Source organism: Ursus americanus, chromosome 3, assembly GCF_024610735.1.
Source record: "Ursus americanus isolate L20-20 chromosome 3, mUrsAme1.1.p, whole genome shotgun sequence".
Taxonomy (NCBI): Eukaryota; Metazoa; Chordata; class Mammalia; order Carnivora; family Ursidae; genus Ursus; species Ursus americanus.
Genome location: NC_142129.1, coordinates 56485217 through 56507444, shown reverse-complemented (window position 1 = coordinate 56507444; position 22228 = coordinate 56485217). Strand labels below are relative to the sequence as shown.

Here is a 22228-nt window from a genome sequence, read left to right as displayed (position 1 = left end):
ATCCTTTTATATAACTTCTTCTTAGCAGATATTATGTAACACGTATATGTGTTTTGTGCCTGGTAAGTATAAAATCTGCTTGGCACCACGGAGAACATGAGGAAGGAAAATATGTGACAAAGGCATGTGAGGCTTCTTTGTATCCTTTGAAGAATGAAAACGAAACAAAGAATGGAGGTCCTGGTTTCAACATTAAACATGTAGATATTTGGCAATATCTAGATGATTTGTAGAGTTTTCAAATTTCTGTCCAGATATTTGGCATCATAGAAACACGTGCTTGATCATCGCTGAGTTGTTCTTCAGTTTTCCACAGTAGGCAGAAGTTCAGAGGGCGAGTTGAGTGTCCAAGTGCAGTTGCTCATGATGAACACTGAAGCGGGTACAGGGAAGCCTTTGCTTTCTTTATGTGTCTGTGGATGCTGGGCTACATTTTGGTGGTATAGTCCCTCTGAATCTTACTCCTGTTTTAAATTTCGTATCCTCCACTATTAGCACAACTTCTTTCTTATTTTAGTGCTGACAAAATATTTTTGAATAATTTAATACAAAATCAAATCCAGTTTTTTTCAAATGTTCTATATTCCTCTTTCATCCTCAAAGCAATTCACTTACCCTGGTAGAATTCAGATGCTAAAAAAAAATGTTGAAGTAATGAGAAATATTTTAGGAATAATTCAAGTTTCTCTTTGCATCTTGCTTTGAAATGTGGTGGATATTTGATGAAAGAATGAAAATCGTTTTTATAGGTTATATAGAGAAAGAATAATCTGGAACATCATTGGGCTGAATTTCTTTCCCCCAAATATTATATTAGTTAGGGAAGAAGCATTTCCCTGTCCTTAAAGCATAATGAGCAATTTCATGAGCTCTTTCATTCAGCAGTGTATTTTGAGTATCTCTTCTGTACCAGGCACTTAGCCAGGTGCTAGGAATATCAGAGAAGCATGTGCCTTGCTTATATGGCACTTAAAGTATAGAGGGTTCGTTAGAAGAATTTGAAGTATGGCTGGAGGTGGGGAATAGTGGCTAATGAATTACCTCCAGCAATAATCCAGGCTCCTCACATCCTTGGATTTTTTAACCTGGGATTTGGACTTTATTCTAAGATTAGAGACAACAGATCACCAGCCTGGGAATGACCAGATCTTCCTGGCTTTAGAAAAAGACGAAAGACCACCATATTAGGAGTAGAGTCCAGCCCTAGGTAATAGAAACCCAGCTACTGTTGCTTTAAATAGTAAGCTTTATTATTTTCATGTAGGTAAATGTCCAGATGTAGGTAGTCCAGAGCACGGGCATGATTCAAGAATCTTATCAAGGTCCCAGTCATCATTGATTTCCTGCTCTATCATTCTGGGCACATAACTTTCTTTCTTTTCACCAAATTGCATTGGCAACTCTAGGCATTATGATTTGTTCCATTCCCGAAGGAGGAGGAGACTGTAAAATGCTTATCCTTGGAAAGATGTGTCTTTTGTTGAAATAGTTTTATTGAGCCATTATTTACATACCATAAACTGCACATACAGTAGAAATTTAGTAAGTTTTGATATATGCATAAACCCCTAGCCCCATTGCCACATTCAAGACCTTGAACATATCTATTGCCCCCCATAGTTTGCTTATCCTTGTAATCCCTGCCTCCTGCTGCACAACCCCCTGCTTCCAATCTGCAAGCAACCATTGACCTGCTCTGTGGTGCAGTGTAGGCTGGAGTTAAATTTGCTAAGTCTAGACAGGGTGTTTGCAGACAGGAGATCATGTAGGGCATTTGTCTGGGTCATTGATTTCCCTTCTTGGTTTATCCTCAGAGTGAAGTTTCCAGGAGGTCTTTTCAGCTAAAAGGGAGTGCTCATATTTTTTAAAAGCTTACGTTCAAGGTGAAGGACTTAGCGTTAGTCTAGGTAGGGAAAGTGGTCTCAATTGTGAAGGTAGACAAAGTCTCTGCATGTTGGAAGGTATTAAAAGATTTATGATAAACACTTGGAAGACGAAGCTTGTATTAACCAGAATTCTTTATGGGTTATAGATGAGCTTAAAAGAATATGTTTTTGAGAGAGCACAAACTCTCGAAAGCATAGATAGAATTGGGACATCCAAATAGTTGGATTGTCAAGTATGGCTGGATCAAGGGGCTCAGAAAAGGTCAGAACTCTCTTGCTCCTTTTATCTACTTCTCAGCTCAGCTTGACACTGCTTAGTTTCTTTTTGAAGATAGATCTTTCCATGTGCCAAAACGGCCCCTGGCAGAATCAATGTTAATTGTTCTTATAGCTTGGTATGCCAGAGGAACCCATTTGTTTTTCTTTCAATATCCTTTTATTATGGAATGGAAGAACTGATTGACACCATTGGTTTATGGACCCATCCCATGGACCAATCACTGTGGATAGGAGGATGAGCACCCGTGGTTGATAGGCCTATGTTGTGTGTCTCTACTGCTGGTAGTGGTCAGATGGGACTTGTGAAACAACGTGATTCAGAGGTTTACAAGAGATGAATGTGCTGGGTGGTAAAGGCAAAATACATCTATAATAGAAGTCATTCCTCTTCTGGGCAGGAATTTGATTCTTCTATTCCTCATTCTAGAATATCCTAGCAACTTCATCATTTGAAAAGCTTAGTGTAGTAGTTTAATATTTCAAGACACACTTAAGCTAGATTATAAAGATCGTTATGCACAACGTATTTTTTCTTTTGTTCTGTAATGGCGTTACATGTATCCACAAGTGTACACGTGCACGCATGCTTATTAGTTTTGAACAATTTTATGTACTAGAGTGATGTTGAAGATAAACACTTTTCATTCTTGCTCCCTTATTCTGGGCAGTGCACTGGGCACTTTCGTGTGAATGTAAGTGTATGTGACAACATCCCTGGGTTGGGTTAAAGGAAAGTGAAAAGCACAAAATGAATTCGGTAGTTGACAAATGGAAAAGTCATATGACTAGAAGACTTCACTGTTCTTTTTATGCATGGCTGTGATGCAGCCAGGTCTCCTAGGGAGTAAGTTAAAGAGATGCTATGCAGACCCATAAGGATCTGGTGACAAAGCAAGAATGCTATCTTATGCATTATAACGTTGCTAGTATTATATCTCAGTGTTAAAAATTATTTAACTATAATGCTATGCACTATGATATGGCTCCACAGGGAAGGAAAAAAAACGCACTAAGCAGAAAGTTTGCCACAGTTCTGCCTCTCTGTCCTTGGGCAGGTAGTTTTGTGACTCTTTCACCTATAAGATGGAAGGGAATAGATCACTGGCCAGGTAGCATTGTGCCTTGGTGTTCTGTGAATTTGCACTGTCTTGTGAGCCCTAGTTGAGAATTGCCGTGACCCTTCCACTAGCGTCTTCCTCAGGGTCCATCGCCGTATGAACTGTGGCTTCTCCCAGCACCTCCCCTTTCAGAACTTTGGGAAGTAATGCCAGTCGTAGAGACTCTTCTAATCTTGCTTTGGTGTGTCTTTTCCATTATAGCTCTTCTAATCTCTCTTTTTAGAAGCTCTCTTTATGCGATACATTTCTCTTTGTTTTAAAGAGAAAACAGGAAAGGTTGGTGCTTCCTGCTCATAAAAACATTGCTATCAATGAGTTAACAGATCCATAATCTGTTTTTATCAGTATTCTGTCTCCCAAGGGAAGGAAACTATTTGTCATAGGTCTAAATTTACTTTCTATTACAATTGGTCTCATAGGAAACTGTTGTTATTATTGAACAAAGGATTCTTGCAGTTCCTTTGTCTACCAAGTTCTAGTGACAAACGTAGGCTTTTTAATTATACAGTTAGAATTAATTTTATTGGAATCAATAATTTTTAGATCACTAGTTTGGAAGACTTCATATAGCCCCATTCTCTTCAAAATTACAAACCAACCATAACATATAATTACCACTACTCAGAAATAAATAGTTTCATTACTATCTTTAAAGGGCTTCTTTACAGTAAAAGTTCAACTCTGATGGGCAAATTTAATTAGAGGCATATCATAAACCTTTGGGTGCTATTTCTAATTTTAAAAATTATGAATACTTGAGGGCTTTGTGTCGCAACGTGTCAGAAGCATTTGCCACACAGAACATAACATTTATGTTGTTTTCGATTATTTTGTTTAAAAAACCTAACATATTTTGGGAGTTTATCAGAAAATTGACTAGCCCAAATAAGTTGATGTTTGGACACTTTTACTGTTGTAGTTATAACTGCAGAATTTGTTTGGGATTGGATAGTTAACTCTATGTTCTCTTCCACCTTACAAATGAGAATGTGTATTTGTGGGTGTGCCAACATGCCTGTGCTTGGGAATTGGGTACAAGAAGGAGAGACAGGGTGGTGTCTTTTTCACACATGAGGCCATCCAAGTGTGATCAGTCCAGGGCTTTGTTTTCTGTTGTAAACAAGTGGAGATACAACAAATCATTGGCTACTGCACTCAAGTGTATACCCCCTTCATTCGAAAGCTTTCCATTTTTCTAACTGGGAGCCCATCGCAGGAGAGAATGTGGACAGTCCTTGAAGATGCACAGATGAAAATTAATTTGAAATATTAGAGAGATGAATGAGAATATCTTGATTTATGTGGCTGTGTTTGGGGAATAGTGGAAGCAAAGGCAAGATGAGGAAAGTTGGACCAGTTGACAGAGGAAAGCAAAGCAGGAGAATTTAGAATTGGTGCCATGGTAAGAAAGGGGCTGTTAAATTTTCAAGGCTGGTTTTAATTAGGAAATATTTCATGTGCAGAGAAGATACTATGGTAGACTCTTGGGAACCCAACAGGGTGATTCCATGGATGCCAGTGTTTTTGCCACATCTGCCTGTTTTTTAGAAGTTAGGTGTTATACAGCTAAAGGCCCATTCCATCCCCGTTTCCATTTATCCCCACTCAAAAGTCGTCACTGTCCTAAAATCAACATCTGTCATTTCCAGGCATGTGTATATACTTATGACTATTTGACCTATTAGTCAACCGCAAAGAATATAAGGTGACTTTTTGTGGGGCACCTGGATGGCTGAGTCAGTTACGCGTCCGACTCTGATCTCAGATTCGTGAGGTGGAGCCCTGTGTCAGGTTCTGTGCTGGGTGTGGAGCCTGCTTGAGATTCTCTCTCTTAAAAAATGGCTGCAAAAATTTACACTTTGTCTTGAATGAGTTCTAGGTTCTCCACCTCCTTCGTGTCGTCAGGCTTAATTTGTGCCAGTCTGGTGCATGTGAGAGGATATCCCATTGTTGTGGTTTTTGTTTTCCTGATATATAATGAGATTTAACATCTTTCAGGTATTGATTGCCTTTTGGATTCTTCTTTGGCGAATTGCCTCTTAACTACCTTTGGCTGCTTTACTGTGTGCTTTTTTGTCCTTTTAAATTGATTTGTAGGTATTCTTTGATATATATATGTGCTGCAAATACCTTCTAGTTCTAGGTTTATCCTACATTCGTCTGATGATTTTTATTGTGTAGAATTTTAAAATTTTAATGTGGTGTATAGTGTGATAGGTAAGAACACAGAATCTGTAGCTGTAAAGCCTGGGTTCGTATCCCAGTTCTGTCCCCTCCTTGCTGTGTAATCTTGGGGAAGTTACTTAACATCTCTGTGCATGACTTTCCCCATCTGGAAAATGAGGCAGTAGTACTACCTAACTCTAAGGATTATTGTGAAGATGAAATTAGTTAGTGAATGGAAAGCACTTAGAATACTTCTTTACACATAGTAAGCCCTACATTAGTATGATACTTGATTTTGCGGGGTTTTGTTTAAAAAGTTTTTCTTTAACTACAAAGTCAAAACGTTTTCCTCTATTTTTTTTTTTTCCTAAATGTTTAAGTTTTGCTTTTATATTTAGGGTTTAAATCTATGCTGTGAGGTAGGGACTGCTACTATTCATTTTCAAAACACCCAGGGCTATTAATTAAAGCCTCCACTCTTCCTACTGATTTGGAATTCCATCTCCCTCCAAGCCTACACTGGTGGCTTATTTAGATCTGTGTCAGGTACTTGGTTTTAATTTTTGAGTCATTACGACAAGTTATGATATTTGTTTCGATTTTTAACTTCCTTAGCTTTTTAGTTTTATTTGTATGTTTAATTTTAATAATTAAAAAAAATAAAACCTGTCTAAAAGATGTAGAGTCAGGCCCAGGTTTTGCAGAGCATGGTGAAAGCATGAGAAAGAGAGGTCTGGAACGGTGAGTTGAAGGCGCTGACAAAGGTTGATTTGCTACTAAGAGCGTTTCTTACATATGGTGCTGGTGAGAGTGCAGCTGGGCTGAGAAAGAGTGGAGCAGACACAGCCTCTCTATTTAACCTTAAAAATGTTCCTAGCCCTTTGGCAACAGGGGACATTCATTCTTCCATGGAAATTAATGGATCATTGTATCGAGTTCCACCCTAAAAAACCTGATTGAGACTTTGGCTAGAAATCCATTGAATTTGTAGACTACATTGGAGGTGAATTGATGCTTTATTATAAATAGTGTTTCCACCCATGAACTTGTTAGATCTCTTCATTTAAAGCAGTTTTTCATGTTCATCAATTAATTTCACAATTTTCTCCATGAAGGTCTTATAATACTTTTCTTAGATTTACTTATATGTACCTGATATTTGTGGGGCCTATTACAAATCGCATCCTAAAAAAATACATTAAAAAATTTTGGGGGGTGCATGAGCATGCTGTTGACGTTTGTTCATTGTTCCTATTTATAGCAACTTTTCTCATTCTTACCAATTTTAATATTTTTCAGTCTCTTGGATTTCCCATGTGGCTACTCCTATTAACATGAATAATAACAGCTGTGTTTCTCCTCATCTTTGTTCGATGTTCACTCTTATTCAGTTGTCTAAGATCTCCACTACAATGCAGACTAGAAGGGGTGATAGCCCCTAGTCTTATTCTTGAATTTTGAAGGAAATGTTTCTCAGGTTTTATTATTGAGTATGATTTTTGTTTTGAGTTTTTGATAGCTATTCTTCATCAGTTAAGGACATTTTGGGGAATTTAGCCTTGTTCTTTTTCTTAAAAAATAATTTTGCTGAAGGCCTGTCATTCTTTTCTTTTTTTAAGGAAGCCTTATTTATCTTCTTCTTTCTACTTTCTTTGGCTTTGCTCTATTGGCTCTTTTTCAAGTCTCTATTTTTAAATATGGTTTTGTCCATATTGTTTTAATTTCTTCTTTTATCTTTTTAGCCACTTTAAACATAATAATTTTAGTCTCGTTTGGTTAGTTCTATTACCTCCACTTCTTGGGGGCTCTAATTTTTCTTTTGCTGTTTCTGTTGTATCTCTCTAGTGGCAGATTTTTTTCCCTCTTCTTATATATTTTGTGATTTTTGATTGACAGCAAAGTTTTTCCTTTTTTCTTTGGGAATGGTGTGAGGGCCAGGATTTCCAAACGTCCCTCCTGAATCATTTTGGGTTTGCTTCTGTGAGTTTTCCTTCCCTAAATCCTGTTACTGCCTGTGATCAGCTTTTATCTGAATCGCTTGGCTGATTTATCAGAATCAGCTTCCTGCATGCCTGGGTAGTGACATTTAGACTGCAGACATTTAGACTCCAGACTCTAGGCTTAGAGTTTCTCTTTCTTGCAGAAAGCTTTTTGAAGGGACTGAGAAATCTTTGCTCTCACCCTGGGTGTGGTGGTGGTGTTTTTCTATAACGCCTTACACTGAAAATATAGCTTTCTAGAAATGCTCATAAATGGTCCTAGTTCTCCTTCCCAGTCCTGCCTGGATTGAAACCCAAGTCCCTCCTCTTTAGGGATTGTTCTGATCTGGGAACTCCTTCCTACCCTTCCCACCCAGAACTCCCGCCCACCCCCACCCATTGTATGCTTACACTTTTGACTTTGCATTTTCCCTTCCTTTCCGGCCTGTGGGACTTTCCCATAGTTTCTTGGTGCTCAGTTAAATAAAATATTACAACCTTTTACAATATTTTAAAGTATTTGGAGCAAGAGAGATTCTATGGTAGCTCAGTTGCCAATGATCCCAGAAACCTCTATGGTAGGCTGAATAATGTCCCTCTGCCCCCAAAGGTGCACATCCTAATCTTTGGATATGGATCGTTATGTGACCTTACATAGCAAAAGAAACTTTGAAATGTGATTAAATTAAGCATTTTGCCAAGGGGCAATTATCCTGAATTATCTGGGGAAGCCCTGTGTAATCACAAAGGTCCTTATAAGTGGGATGCAGGAGAGCTAGACTCAAAGAAAAGAGATGTGCTTAGGGAAACAGGGTGTAGACTAAGAGATTTGAATATGCTACGATGCTGGCTTTGAAGATGGAGAAAGTGGTTACAGGCAAAGGAATGCAAGTGTCTTCTAGAGGGTGGAAAAGGCAAAGAAAGGAATTCACCCCCAGAGCTTCCAGAAGGAATGCAGCCTTATTGACATTGTGATTAGCTTAGTAAGACCTATGTTGGACTTCTGACCTCCAGAACTGCAGCAGAATAAATTTGTGTTCTTTGAAGCCACTAAACTGGTGGTAATTTATTAAAGTGACAAGAGGAAACTGATAAAGTCTCTTCACTGTTTTTAAAGGAGGAGTGCTTTGTATTGGTGATAGGGACAGACGGACACCTATAGAGACACAGCAGAGTGAGCTTGGTGAAAAATACTTTTGACAGAGAGGTCTGTTGACGGGAGTAGTCTCTTTCTTCCCCTGCTCAGAAAAAAAAAATCAGAGCAGAGGTACTTGTGAATGTTCTAGATACTGTTTTCAATAATAGCATAATGCCTAGTCTGAGACCTGGAAGTTCTTATTGCTGTGATAAAGTATCCCTCTCTTTTAGTTGTAGATGTTATTTTTCAAAAGAGAAAAGATTCTCATTATTAACGAGTCTGTAAGGTGGTAACTGTGAGAGCAGAAGACAGTTTTCACGTTTTGCTGAGATGTTGCTGCTGTAAATAAAGGATTAGGTCTTCTAGGAGGGTGCCCACTAGGATACCTGAATACTTTACTCCAGCCTCATGGGAGGAGTCCATTAGTGGTAAACTATCAGGCAGCTTTCTGTAATAGTTACGGTTCCCGACCTGTCCAGTGCCCGCCGTGTGAATTGTTCTGTAGGGTTTCCTGGACGAATTGCCACAAACATGGCAGCTTAAACACAATAGAAATTTATTCCCCCAGTTTTGGAGACCAGAAGTCCAACACGAAGGTATCATCAGGGTTGCACTCTCTCTGAGAGCCTCTTCTGTCTTCGGGTGACTGCTGGCATTCCTTGGCTGGGAGCCACACCACCCTCTGCCTCTCCTCTCTCTGTGTCTCCCTCTGCTTCTCTCTTGTAAGGGTACTTGTGATCACATTTAGGGTCTACCTGATAATCCAGGATAAGCTCCTCCTTTTAAGATTTTTAATTTTGTCATATATTTTGCCATATAAAATATTTATAAAATACTTGATAAATATTATATGTTTATTACAAATAATAGAATATTTATATTATTTTTTTTAAAGATTTTATTTATTTATTTGATAGAGACAGCGAGAGAGGGAGCACAAGCAAGGGGAGTGTAAGAGGGAGAAGTAGGCTTCCCACTGAGCAGGGAGCCCGATGCAGGGCTTGATCCCAGGACCCTGGGATCATGACCTGAGCCGAAGGCAGACGCTTAACGGCTGAGCCACCCAGGCACCCCTAGAATATTTATATTCTGTTCTTTTGTTATATAAAGTAATATTCACAGTATGGTCATTTTTTCAGCCCATAACCTGCTCCTTTAGGATTTCTTTGCAGCCATTGGCCTCTTCTATTTATCTGGATTTTTCTGATTATCGTTCTGACCCATCTTGTAAAAATATCTGGTAAAGCAATTGTTAGTCCCATTGTAATTTTTTAGTCTCTGCTACCCTGACTTCTAGAGCAAGGGTCAGCAAACTATGGCTTATGGGTCACATCCATTCCACTGCCTATTACTGTATAGCCTGCCAACAAAGGATGGCTTTATATTTTTAATATATTTTAAAAAATCATAGGAAGAATAATATTTTGGTGCACATGAAAATTCCATGAATTTAAATTTCAGTATCCGGAAATGAAGTGACACTGGAACACAGCTCTGCTCATTCGTTTACCGCTGCTTTTGTGTTAGAGGAGCAGAGTCGAATAGATGGGGCAGAGACTGTGTGATCCATGAGGCCAGGTGATAAATATCTGGCAAGTTTGCCAACCTTTGCTCTAGTAGGGATATCTCATCTCTGGAGTGTATAGTGGGCACTAGTCATTTGTTGTTGGCTATTTGACTTGTGAGAATTTTGTTAATATACTAAGGATTTGGTAGGATTCCCAAAAGGATTCCTTAAAGCAATGGGGTTAGAAGAATTGTAATATCATATTATTCATGCTTCTGATCTTTTTGGCTCTAAGACTCAAATAGAGAAATAGTGATAATGCTGCTCCCAAAATTTAGTTGAATTAGGAAATAGGCATCAAACCCAGGAATTGAAGTTGGCAGGTGTGCTGCTTAATTTTATGTGTCAAATTGGCAAGGCCATGGTGCCCAAATGTTTGGTTGAATGCTAGCGTAGCTATTGATTTGAAGTCATTTTTTTAGACTTAGCATTTACACTCAATTGACTTTAAGTAAAGCAGATTACTCCCATTGTGGTAGGCCTCATCCAATCCGTTGAAAACCTTAAGAACAAAGACTGAGGTTTCCTTTTTTTTTCTTTTCTTAAAAAGGATTTTATTTATTAGACCATGCACATGAGCAGGGGGGAGGGGCAGAAGGAGAGGGAGAAGCAGGCTCCCCGCTGAGCAAGGAGCCCTATGTGGGGCTTGATCTAGGACGCTGAGATCATGACCTGAGCCGATGGCAGACGCTTAACTATCTGAGCCACCCAGGCTGGAGGTTCCTTTGGGAGACAGAATTCTGCCTCAAGACTGTATCATAGAAAACCTGCCTGAATTGTCAAGCTGCTGTCCTCCTACAAATTTGGGACGTGCTGGCCCCACAATTGCATGAGCCAATTCCTTAAAATAAATCTCTATTTCTAAATATATATCCTGTTAGTTCTCTTTCTCTGGAGAACCTGACTGATAGAGCGAGTCCCTCTGTGTGTTGCAAATGCGGAGCCCCTTCAGCGTTTGGTCCCACGACGCAGTGCGGATGCTGAGCACAGCCCAGGCGAAGGCCTGTCCCTGCATCCTCTCACCTTCTTCTTTCACCCCTTGTGGAAGGAAACATGCTATATTTGGATACCACAGAGTCAGGAGTAAGCTCGCTGGTGACGGAGCAGAGGACTTTTTCTCCATCACAGGTAGCTGGAAGTCATGAGAAGATGGCGAGTGAGAAGATAAAAACAAGACAGAAGCAAATGGACCTGCTGATAAGGAGCACTTGAGAAAATGAGAGGGGCCAAGCAATTTCTGGGTGGCAAAGGTTGTAAGAATTCTTCCCTTTCCTTCTCCCTCTGAAAACAAAATCTTTCTGTGTACTAACCACCGTGGAGAACAGCAAGTCCGTGTAACTCCCTAACTTGGTTCTATCATGCTACAAGCAGTTTTTTTCCTTCTCAAGATCTGCTTTGTAGTAAATGGACAAAAGTAAAATAGGTGGGGCACCTGGGTGGCTCCATCAGTTAAGCCTCTGCCTTCGGCTCAGGGATCGAGCCCCAGGTCGGGCTCCCTGCTCAGTGGGGAGTCTGCTTCTCCCCCTCCTACTCCCCCTGCTTGTGCTCTCTCATGCTCTCTCTCTCTGTCTAAAATAAATACAATCTTTTAAAGAATACAAATAGGTGTTCTTTGTCAATATTTAGCAGTTTTACTTGTATCTGTACACATGTAGGAGGTTTTAGATACCAAGATATTTAAAATTTGTGTTACTAAACTATGATTCCACGTATAAAAAATAAAATATTTGAGTAAAAATCCTTTTGAGTGAGTGGTGATTTATTTTATATTTCGAAACAAAGTTTATTGGGTCTTGAAATGGTGCTAGAAAGTTTATATTTTATGTATTTTGATTCCTCCCAACTATGTATTATATGGTCACCTGCTCCAGGAAATGGCTGACACTCAGTGAAGATACTGCCTCTTTCCTGCCCCACAACCCCAGCCCCCAACCCTCCCACATACCTGTTTCAGCTTTATCTTCTATCAGTTCAACATCATATTTACATGGCATGCTCTTTATTTGCTATTTTATTTATTTTTTATTTTTTATTTTTTTAAAGATTTTATTTATTCGACAGAGATAGAGACAGCCAGCGAGAGAGGGAACACAAGCAGGGGGAGTGGGAGAGGAAGAAGCAGTCTCCCAGCGGAGGAGCCTGATGTGGGGCTCAATCCCAGAACGCCAGGATCACGCCCTGAGCCGAAGGCAGACGCTTAACCGCTGTGCCACCCAGGCGCCCCCCTTTATTTGCTATTTTAAAGAAATAATTGTAACTTTGTGTCTTACAGGCGTTGACTGATTTTGAGGCATGCACTCCACCTCTTCACTGGGTTTTATTTTATAAGTGTATAAGTAGATGGAGTATAAAGTAATTTCATCCTGCTCAGAATACCACTTTACTTAAAATAGCTAAAGTCTCCTACGTTGTTTTTGTCCTAAGAGTTTAAATGACCTCTTTCTCTCTAAATTCTAATAGGATACCTGATGACATCTAGAGCAATTTTTTTCAATAATTCTTTGAGAAATTTTTGATTGTTTGCAAGACCCGAGTTCTGTGATAAGTTCTGGGGATATAGACAGATGAGAAGATGGGCCTTCCCTCTCAAGGTACTCCCAGCGTCCTAGGAGAGACAGGCTTGGCAACAGAATGAAGATGTGATGAGGGGAACAGTAGAACCATCTTCGAAGAGCAGTTTATAGAGGATGAGGAAGGCATCACAGAGGTTATAGTGCAACTGGCTTTAAAGGAAACATGGAAAAGTGATTTCCACATGAAGAAATCAATACGTTGGACTGAGATGTACTGGCATCTAGGAGTCTCACACATGCCATGATTTCAAAAGTTTAGGTAGAAATCATTTAGGCTTAGTAAACCAGATGACCTCGGAGGCTTCATATATAATTTCATAGATTATTATTAGGGCTTTTTTAAAGCATGCCTGAGGATGAATTTAATTTGTTAAAACATTACTATCTCCTAAGATCTTGTGTGTATACTAGTATTGAGTTTGAGCAGTCATTTGTAAGATACTGAAAACTGTTCTTGACATTATTATATAAATTGATGTATTCCTCCCCCCTCTGTCTTCCCGCTGCCCCCCTGCCCCATCCCTGGCCCTTTTGGTTGTTTTTGCAGTTGGTTAGTCTGTTGCTCATTGGAATCGCTGCATGGGGCATTGGTTTCGGGCTGATTTCCAGCCTCCGGGTGGTTGGTGTGGTCATCGCAGTGGGCATCTTCCTGTTCCTGATTGCGTTGGTAGGGCTGATTGGAGCCGTAAAACACCATCAGGTGTTGCTTTTTTTTGTATCCTTTTTTAAAAGCAGAATTTTTACCCCAATTGAGTTTGTTCTGACCTTTATCGATTACTCTTTTGATAACTATAACTGATTGGAAATTATCATTAGGAAATGAATTACCAGGGGGCAACTCCTAGCATGACCTATGTGTATTTGTTCCACCAACATAAGGAATGTTTCTTAGGGTGAAATTTGTATGTTCCCACTTTCTCCTTTTCACATCATGAAGCATGTATTCTACAAATTACAGTCCTATTTATATCTTGCAAATTCAGTTACACTGAACTGATTCAGTGACCTCTAGACCCCTTCCAAAAGGTTAATATGTAGTTGAGCATTTCAGTGATTGTTTTTTAGATTTTAATGCTAAGAAACCTTAAATACCTTTATCTATACTTATTTCTTGTTTTATATATGTAAGAATTTTTATTTTAATCTAAACGAAAATCTAATAGATCAGCTTTTAGTTAAATATTAGTATTTTTTATGAAATATCTACAGTGCATTAATAAAAATAATAGTATATATTCTTTGTAAACTTTCTCTAGGCCATTTGTTCTGTTTTCTGGTTGAATTCCTTCTAGTACATTCCGAAGTTGTCAATACCTCTATTTTATGTTATTTTAAGAGTATCGAGAAATACCTTAACTTGAATTCTCAGTACATGATCATTCTGTTACTTGTATTTATTGTTCAGTTTTCTGTATCATGTGCTTGCTTAGCCCTGAACCAGGAGCAACAGGTAAGCAAAGACTTTTTCCTTTTACTTTATTACACCTCATAGTATGTGTAGGAAAAGAGGGGGAGAAATGATCGGAATATAAGATTACTGCTCTTTGCTCAGAATGGCATTTCACTGTAGGCAGCTAAAATCTTTTGTTCCTGATGCATTAGTGGGGCTGACTGGACCCCAGAAGCGCCATCGGGTGTTGCTATTTTTCCCATCCTTGAAGTGGAATTTTCCCTTCCCTGGGTAAAAAGTGCTGCTGCTGAAAGATGGTCACCCAGTCTTTTCTCACCGTTATGCAGTGAAACATTTGTGATACCATTCTAGCAATTACACTTTCCACTCTCTTAATTTGTAAAACAATATACATCTCTGTTTAGAGCAATGGAAAATCTGTCTTGCTTCAGTCTGAGAATCTTTTGAACTAAGTGCTTCTTCTAAAGTGCATATGAAAATTAAGACTTTTCATTCTTGGGATAGAAGCAGTGCTTTAATTTTTGTTGCAGATTTAGGTATTGCCCTTTGAAAACTTTTAATCATCTTACAAAAAGTATTTATTTTAGGTACACTCAGTATTAAAAGCTGCAGGCTCTAGCTTTATACATTTTGTGCAGGGATAACACATTTCAGTGTATATATTAAATGCATTTTCTAGGGCCAGCTTCTGGAAGTTGGTTGGAACAATACAGCAAGTGCTCGAAATGATATCCAGAGAAATTTAAACTGCTGTGGGTTTCGAAGTTTTAACCCAAATGACACCTGTCTGGCTGTAAGTACAAAGTATAAAATATTTTTTGGAGATGTATTATATACAGATGAATAATGATTAACATGAAGGAAATGGAATTTCTAATGCCGAATTGTATTTTTAAAATGCTTTACATATACCCATATTATATTCCCTGTACAGTGTTGTATCATTTGTCTCTTCTCAAGTATCCACTCCTGAGGGTACTAAATATCCCAGAGCCCTGCCAGACCCAGATGCTTGTGGTTCTTTGCCCCTAATTTCTTCCCATTCAATTCCTCTTAGAACAAGTTGTGAAAGAAAAATAAGAGCAGATCAGCCTTAGAGGTACAGAAGAGCTGTAGAAATATCTTGGTTTTGAAGCATATCAGGGTAGTAGGAGGACAGTGGTCTATCCTAAATTGGGGGGCTCTTTAACCAGTGAAACATCCCCAGAGAGGAGAATCCATGGAACTAACCTTCTTTCCTCCCTCCCTTCTTCCCCATTACAGCTCCGTGCTCTTTCTGTGGGAGCCGAGCTAGTGATAGACAAATTAGAGCCATACTGTTGCCCCAGGCCAGACCCCGCTATGAGGATAGACTTGGAGCTTGACTCTGCTGGGAAGTTCACATGCGTTTATCCAGGGAAACTCCTATTACCATCTCTCTGAGCCCTGAGCTGGATTTTCCTTCAATGAGGCCTCTTGTATTAGTTTTCTAGTGCTATGTGACTCGTGAACGCCACTCATGTATTATCTCAGTTTCCATGGATCGGGAGTGTGAGAATGGCTTAGTTGGGTCCTCCACTGAGGAGCTCACCTGGGTGAAATCAAAGTGTTGGCCAGGGCTGCAGTCTCATCTGAGGCCGGGGGTGTTCTCCCAAGCTCAGTGGGTGTGGGCAAAATTTGGCTTCTGGTGGTTGTAGTGCTGAAGTCCCATTTTCTTGCTGGGGGTTCCTCAGTTCCTAGAGGCTGCTCTCAGGTTCTAACTATACAGCCATCTCACAACATGGCGGCATCCGAGTCAGCATGCTAATCTCCATTCTGTTAAGATGATGTCTTATGTAACCACACTGTAAACATGGGAGTGACTGTTTATGGTATCCACAAATCCCATCCACACTCAAAGTGGGGAGGCAATTACTCAAGGTGTGTATAGTGGGCTCGGGATCCTTGGGAGCCATTTAAGAATTTAGGACACTACTAAACAGCCAAGGCCCAAATTGGGTATAATACTCCAGCTACTCATTTTTAGGAGGGTTTAGTGTTTATCTGCTTTTTATAATTGTACTTTGATATAAAAATTCTTTTTTTTTTTTAAATTGATACAGAGCTGTGTCAAAAGCAGCCACCCGTGCTCACTGTGTGCTCCAATAATAGGAAAATATGCCGGAGAAGTTTTGAGATTTGTTGGTGGCATTGGCCTCTTCTTCAGCTTTACAGAGGTATGTACAAATAACTCACTCTCTTTCGACTTTTGTCATAAGGATCTCTGTTTTATATGGCAAGAGGGCATGGGATTTTACCTTAGCATGGCCCCTAACTTACAGAATGTATCTATAAGTATCCTCACTGAGAACCAGTATTGTAATCAGAGGAGCCCTGGCTTGAAATCAGAAGACCTCACAGACCTAGCATTAATATTATACAGAGTGAGATGCTTGATTATTAAATTATGTAAAATTTAATGAACAAATGAAATGAGTTTAGGCTGGGTTATTTCTAGAGTCTCTTCTATTTGTAGAGTTGTATGATAAATTATAATTTTAAATTTAATTTTGGCATAGGTAGGGTATTCACACTGTTTAATATGTATAGTATGTAACACACACATGTACATACATATAAAGATATGCTTTGAAAAATTGCCTCCAAGCCCATCCCCCATTATTTCTAGCCTTCCAAACCCTACAGGTAAACACTATTATTAATTTCTTATTAATTTACCAATCAATATTTATCATATTGATTAATGCACTTATGTTTAATATATGTGTCCATAAGCAAAACCATACTCGTATTGTTTGATAATTTTGGAGGAATGCTAATTCCTTTTGCAGTGTCTTTATTAAACTCTCAATATCTGTGGACATTTTTGATATGGTTGAGTTGACAATATGTATCAAAATTAATTTTTAAATTCCTACATTCTACTTACAGCGCTTTACTTCATGAAGATAATCATATGAGTATGTAAAATGAATAGAAAAGAATGTTCATTGTTTATAACACAAACCCTTGGCCAGCTTTTGTTCTTTGATAACGAGCTTGTTAAATTAGAGTGGGTGGGAAGAGACAGTTTTCTCTGCCCTTCAAGTTCCTTTAGCTAGACTAAGAGTCAGACTGACATGAGACAGATTAACAGGAGAAAATCAAATTTAATAATGTATATATAATGCATATACTGCATTTGTGTATATAATGCATACACTATATGTATATGATGGAGGGTCAATATATAGCACATTATATATATATGTGTATGTGGATATATTTTTTATTCTATTCAGTTTCCTTTTCTTGAGAATGAAAATTCACACCTGGCTGTTATTTAAAAAATGGAGATAAAGACCAAAGTTAATATTCATTTTTTAAAAGAAGTCTCCCTTGACATCTTTTCCTATTCTGAGCATTTTTTTCCGCTTCACTTTTTCTCATGAAAGAGCTGTCTTACTTGTGGGTTGGTTGTGACATTGATTCAAGAAAATTGATGTACTGTTTAAAAACAATTCTGTGCATTATTCCTTTGTTTCCTTTTAAAAGTAAGATTTTTTCCATGAAAACTTAAAAATATAGATAGGAGAAAAACCGGGATGAGCAATCTCCATATGGCCCATTAGCCAGATTTTGCCACATGGTTTCCTTTTTATATTTTGAATTTATTTTGAGAATTTAATTCTTTTGAGCAGCTCCGTTTTCTTCTCATCAGGTTACATTACCTTCAGTTATGCCTTTTTTTTTTTTTTTTTTAAGGACTTTTCTTTTTAAGAGCAGTTTTTGGTCCATAGCAAAATTGAAAGAAAGGTACAGAGATTTCCCATATATCCTTTGTCCTTATGTAGGCATAGTTTCCCCCATTATCACCATTACTCACCAGAGTGGGATGTTTGTTACAACTGATGAACCTCCATTGACATATCATAATCACCCATGGTCCGCAGTTTACATTAGGATTTACTTTTGTACATTTTATGGATTTGGACATGTGTATATGTATCCATCATTAGAATATAATATAGAATATTTTCACTGCCCTAAAAAGCTTCTCTGTTCTGCCTACTCATCCCTCCCCCTACTGTTTTTTTAAAGTATTAATTCTTTTAAGAATATAAACACATGGGGACACTCCTGGGTGGTTCAGTCAGTTGAAGGTCTGACTCTTGGTTGGAGCTTAAGTTGTGATCTCATGGGTCGTGGGATCGAGCCCCACGTCTGGCTCTGTGCTTAGTGAGGAGTCTGCTTGAAGATTCTCTCCCTCTGCCCCTCCTCCCACTCATGCACTCTCTCTCTTTCTCTTTCTCTCTAATAAATAAAATCTTTAAAAACAAAGAATATAAAATCATGAGTCTTAGGTATCTTAAGAGCTAAGAAGACTTGGTGTTCTTTCATGGAATCCTGCTCTATATTTTAATATTTGATATACCATATCCTTTGAAACCTGGCTAGAGATTTTAATAATAATTTATCCAACCTGATATTTTCTGGGTAGTGATTATTTTATAGGTATACTAACTTTTTAATTTTTTTTTTAAAGATTTTATTTATTTATGTGACAGACAGCCAGCGAGAGAGGGAACACAGCAGGGGGAGTGGGAGAGGAAGAAGCAGGCTCACAGCGGAGGAGCCCGATGTGGGACTCCATCCCGGTACGCCAGGATCACGCCCTGAGCCGAACGCAGACGCTTTAACGACTGCGCTACCCAGGCGCCCTAATTTTTTATTCAATATTTTACAGAATCAAAGGAATGAAGCTAACTAACCAATGATTTCCTTTCATTGGTGAGACAGACTTGATTTTGAACTATTTACAATAGCTAAAAATAAATTTAAACCACAAAAGAAACTTTGATTTAGAATCTGAAAAATAGCTGAGACATGTTAACTTTTAACATGTTAAAATTAGCACATGTTCTTTGTAGAAACTTTAGAAAATACAGAAAATTATGAACATGAAAAATTACATGTATTTACTAACTAAAATGGCAAATAACCACTGTTCATATTTTGGCATATTACCTCCTGCCTTTCTATATGTAATAAATAAACATAAAAATAATGTGTAGGCTCATTGCACATATTTCTATGTAATGAGCTGTATAATTTAGTGCCCCACGTACTAGGCCTAGGTTCTAGGGTCAGTGGAGTTCATGATCAGTTCTAGTCAAAATTACCCTTGAGAATCTTTAAATCATTTTAAGCAGCTTTGTAAACTTAAAATCCATGAGTTATCTAACTTTGATCTTTTTTGCATTTCGGGTGTGGTGTCCCTTCTAGACTCTCCCAGGGAGGGAGGGATGAGATCATGGTTCAACAATGGGGCAAAGGAAAAGATCCTCCCATTTTGTCATTTACCACTGAAACGGAGGTATGAACTTTTGGGAAAATGTGGCTTCCAATTATGAGTGTCTAATGTACCCATTTGCTTTGTTTTCCCTGTAACTTACACTATTGGCCTGTATTCAAGGCTGGTAATCAAACTATTTAAAACCTCAAAAATTCTCACCCAAAGCTCTCTCCCTATGTGCCCGTGTTTCTGAGACAGGGGAAAGGAAATGATGCTTGGGCAGGTTGGGGGGCGTCAGAGGAGTTGCTGTCCAGAACAGGTGTGTAAGTATTTCCACACTATAAAAACCAGCCTGACTGAGACGGTAGGTAGAATGTTAGCCTGAGAATGGCCTTCGGTACATCAGATTTCCCATACAACCCCGAACGTGATTGAGGGCAGGGATTCCAGGTTTGAACCACGGTTCTAGGCCTCATGACCTGTGTGACTGCTACCCTGTCGTTTAACCTCTTTGCCTCAGTTCCCTTGCTGATAAAATGAGGATAGTGTTCCATGATGTAGGGTGTTTGGGAGGATTGTTTGAATTTGTGAAGTGTGAAGAACAGAGCCGGTCACAAAGTACTCCTCTTGTGTTTATTAAGTAAATCCCTTTTCCCCTGTAATATATATATGGCAGCCCAAACTTCCCGCTTCCTTAAATTAGACTTAACTTTCCTTGATTCAACTCACAAATTATAGTTCCATCAGCTCTTACATGTTATAATTGAATCACTGCCAGTCGTGAATTTTACAGTAACACAGGGATTCTTACTGTTGTAATGGAGAAAATTTTGGATTGATCATAGTTCTCTAGAAGTAGTTTAAAGGGCTAATGAGTAGTTACGAAGTCAAATAAAATTTAGATGAAAAGTTGGCACAGATCTAAAGTGGAAAATATAATTTGAAATTCATTTTGTTCCATTAAAATTTTGTACCTTTTTCAGTCTAAGAATTTTTGATTATGTTAAGTAAATCAACTTTGAGGTAGCAGAAACAGAATGAGCACATTTCTTAATTTAAAAAAAAATTATATTGGTTAACGCTTTGGTGAACCTGGTGTGGGAAACGACACAGTAATAGGTCAGTACTTTTCTAAAATTAGAGATCCCTGTGCCTTGAGAGAGACAGGAATTATAATATTTTTTAAAGATCTGTGTTAGGAAAATTTGTTATTGTGGGGTTTTTGTTATTGCTGAATTTTTCCTCAACCCAGTTTCTCAATTATCAAGATAATGTCATATTTTAGCTACGCAGACAATTCAGTGCTTGTATTAAGCTCCTATTGCTGCTCTAACAATCACAAATGGAGTTGCATAAAGCAGCACAAATATATTCTCTCCTACTGCTAGAGGTCAGAAGCCTGAAATGCAGGCTCCTCCCGGAGGCTCTGTGGGAGAAGCTGTGTCCTTCCTTTCGCAGCTTCTAGAGGCTGCCTGCGCTCTGGCTCGCGGGCTCATCCTCCATCTTCAAGGCAGCCACGCAGCATCTTCTCTCCGACTCTGCTTCCTGCTGCTTCTGACATCACAGCGCCTTTTCTCGATGTTTCTGATTTTGTGTTGCCTGCCTCTCTTTCATAAGGACCCTTGTGACTACATCAGCGAGCCCGCGCACATAATCTCCCTGTCTCAGCAGCTTTCACCCCATCACTTCTGCCAAGTCCCTGTTACCATGTAAGGTCACCTATTCCCAGGTGCCGGGGCTCATGATGCAGACATCTCTGGAGGGCCAGTGTTCCTATTACTTGTAGTTAGGGCTTCTAATTTGGGCTACTTACAAGACTTGAAAGGGAAAAAGAAATCTCTTCCTCTTTGGACAAATAATGCCAAGAGCTTCAGAGGTTCCAAAGTATTTATTGATAAACCGAAGAAACAGATACAACTGTTACTTTCTCTTTCTTCTTTTTTTTTTTCTTCCATTCCAGATCCTGGGTGTTTGGCTGACCTACAGATACAGGAACCAGAAAGACCCTCGTGCTAATCCTAGTGCATTCCTTTGATGAGAAAACAAGGAACGTCTTTCATATTTGGATCTTGTTCACTTTCTCTAACTTAAAGTTCAACTAATTTGCCTGTTTAAGGAAGCAGTATCTGAGAAATTACATTATTATTGACAGTGGAATTATATATTTTTACTCTTATGTTTCTCTAAATGTTTTTCTTTTCCCATTGCTGAAAAAATTAGAAACTTGTGATCTCCTCTGACCCTCAGTGGTACCTGTAATCTACTGTATTCACAGTGTCTGGCACTGTCCACTGTGGCCTTTCTTAGCATTTTTACCTGCAGAAAACTTTGTATGGCACTATTGTGTTGATCATATTGTAAATCTAAATCTACATCTCACCAGAATAATTAATCGTATGTAGCACTGTGCTGTGTAGATAGTTCCTACTGGAAAAAAGAGTTGAAGTTTATTAAAGCCAGAAAGTATGAGATTGTATTATGTTAAATTCAGTAAGGGAAATCCAAAATCCTGCATTTTTTTTTTTTTTGTCTTTTTAGGAAAGATGTATTGTGGTGAAAATTGTTAACATAAAAGTGATAATTTAGTTCTCGTAGTCTTTTATGATTACACTAATGTAGCATAGAAATAGCTATATCTTTAGGAATGTGTGGTCTAGTTTTTGATTTTTATAGGTAAGTACAGAGGAGATATGATCTCATGAATGTTCTGATCTGTAATATTTGTCTTCAGCTTTTGAAATGGAATGGGTCTGAGAAATTCAGAAAGTATAGCTATATAATATTCATATTCTTTTATAATAATTTGAAGTCCAAAAGACTGCATTTTTAAACAAGTTACTGTTAATGCATTGGCCCA

At 38.5% G+C, this 22228-nt stretch overlaps 1 protein-coding gene across 1 annotated transcript in view; it reads left to right on the top strand.

The window, feature by feature from the left end:
* The window catches only part of TSPAN13 (tetraspanin 13), a 30077-nt gene extending 8172 nt beyond the window's left edge, over nt 1-21905 (top strand). The window contains exons 2-6 of the mRNA XM_045793098.2: nt 13254-13421; nt 14076-14156; nt 14797-14910; nt 16199-16312; nt 21332-21905. Of these exons, the coding sequence (XP_045649054.1) occupies nt 13254-13421; nt 14076-14156; nt 14797-14910; nt 16199-16312; nt 21332-21406 (552 nt within the window). The 3' untranslated portion in view covers nt 21407-21905. The remainder of the gene's footprint in view (nt 1-13253; nt 13422-14075; nt 14157-14796; nt 14911-16198; nt 16313-21331) is intronic.
* The last annotated feature ends 323 nt before the right edge of the window (nt 21906-22228 follow it).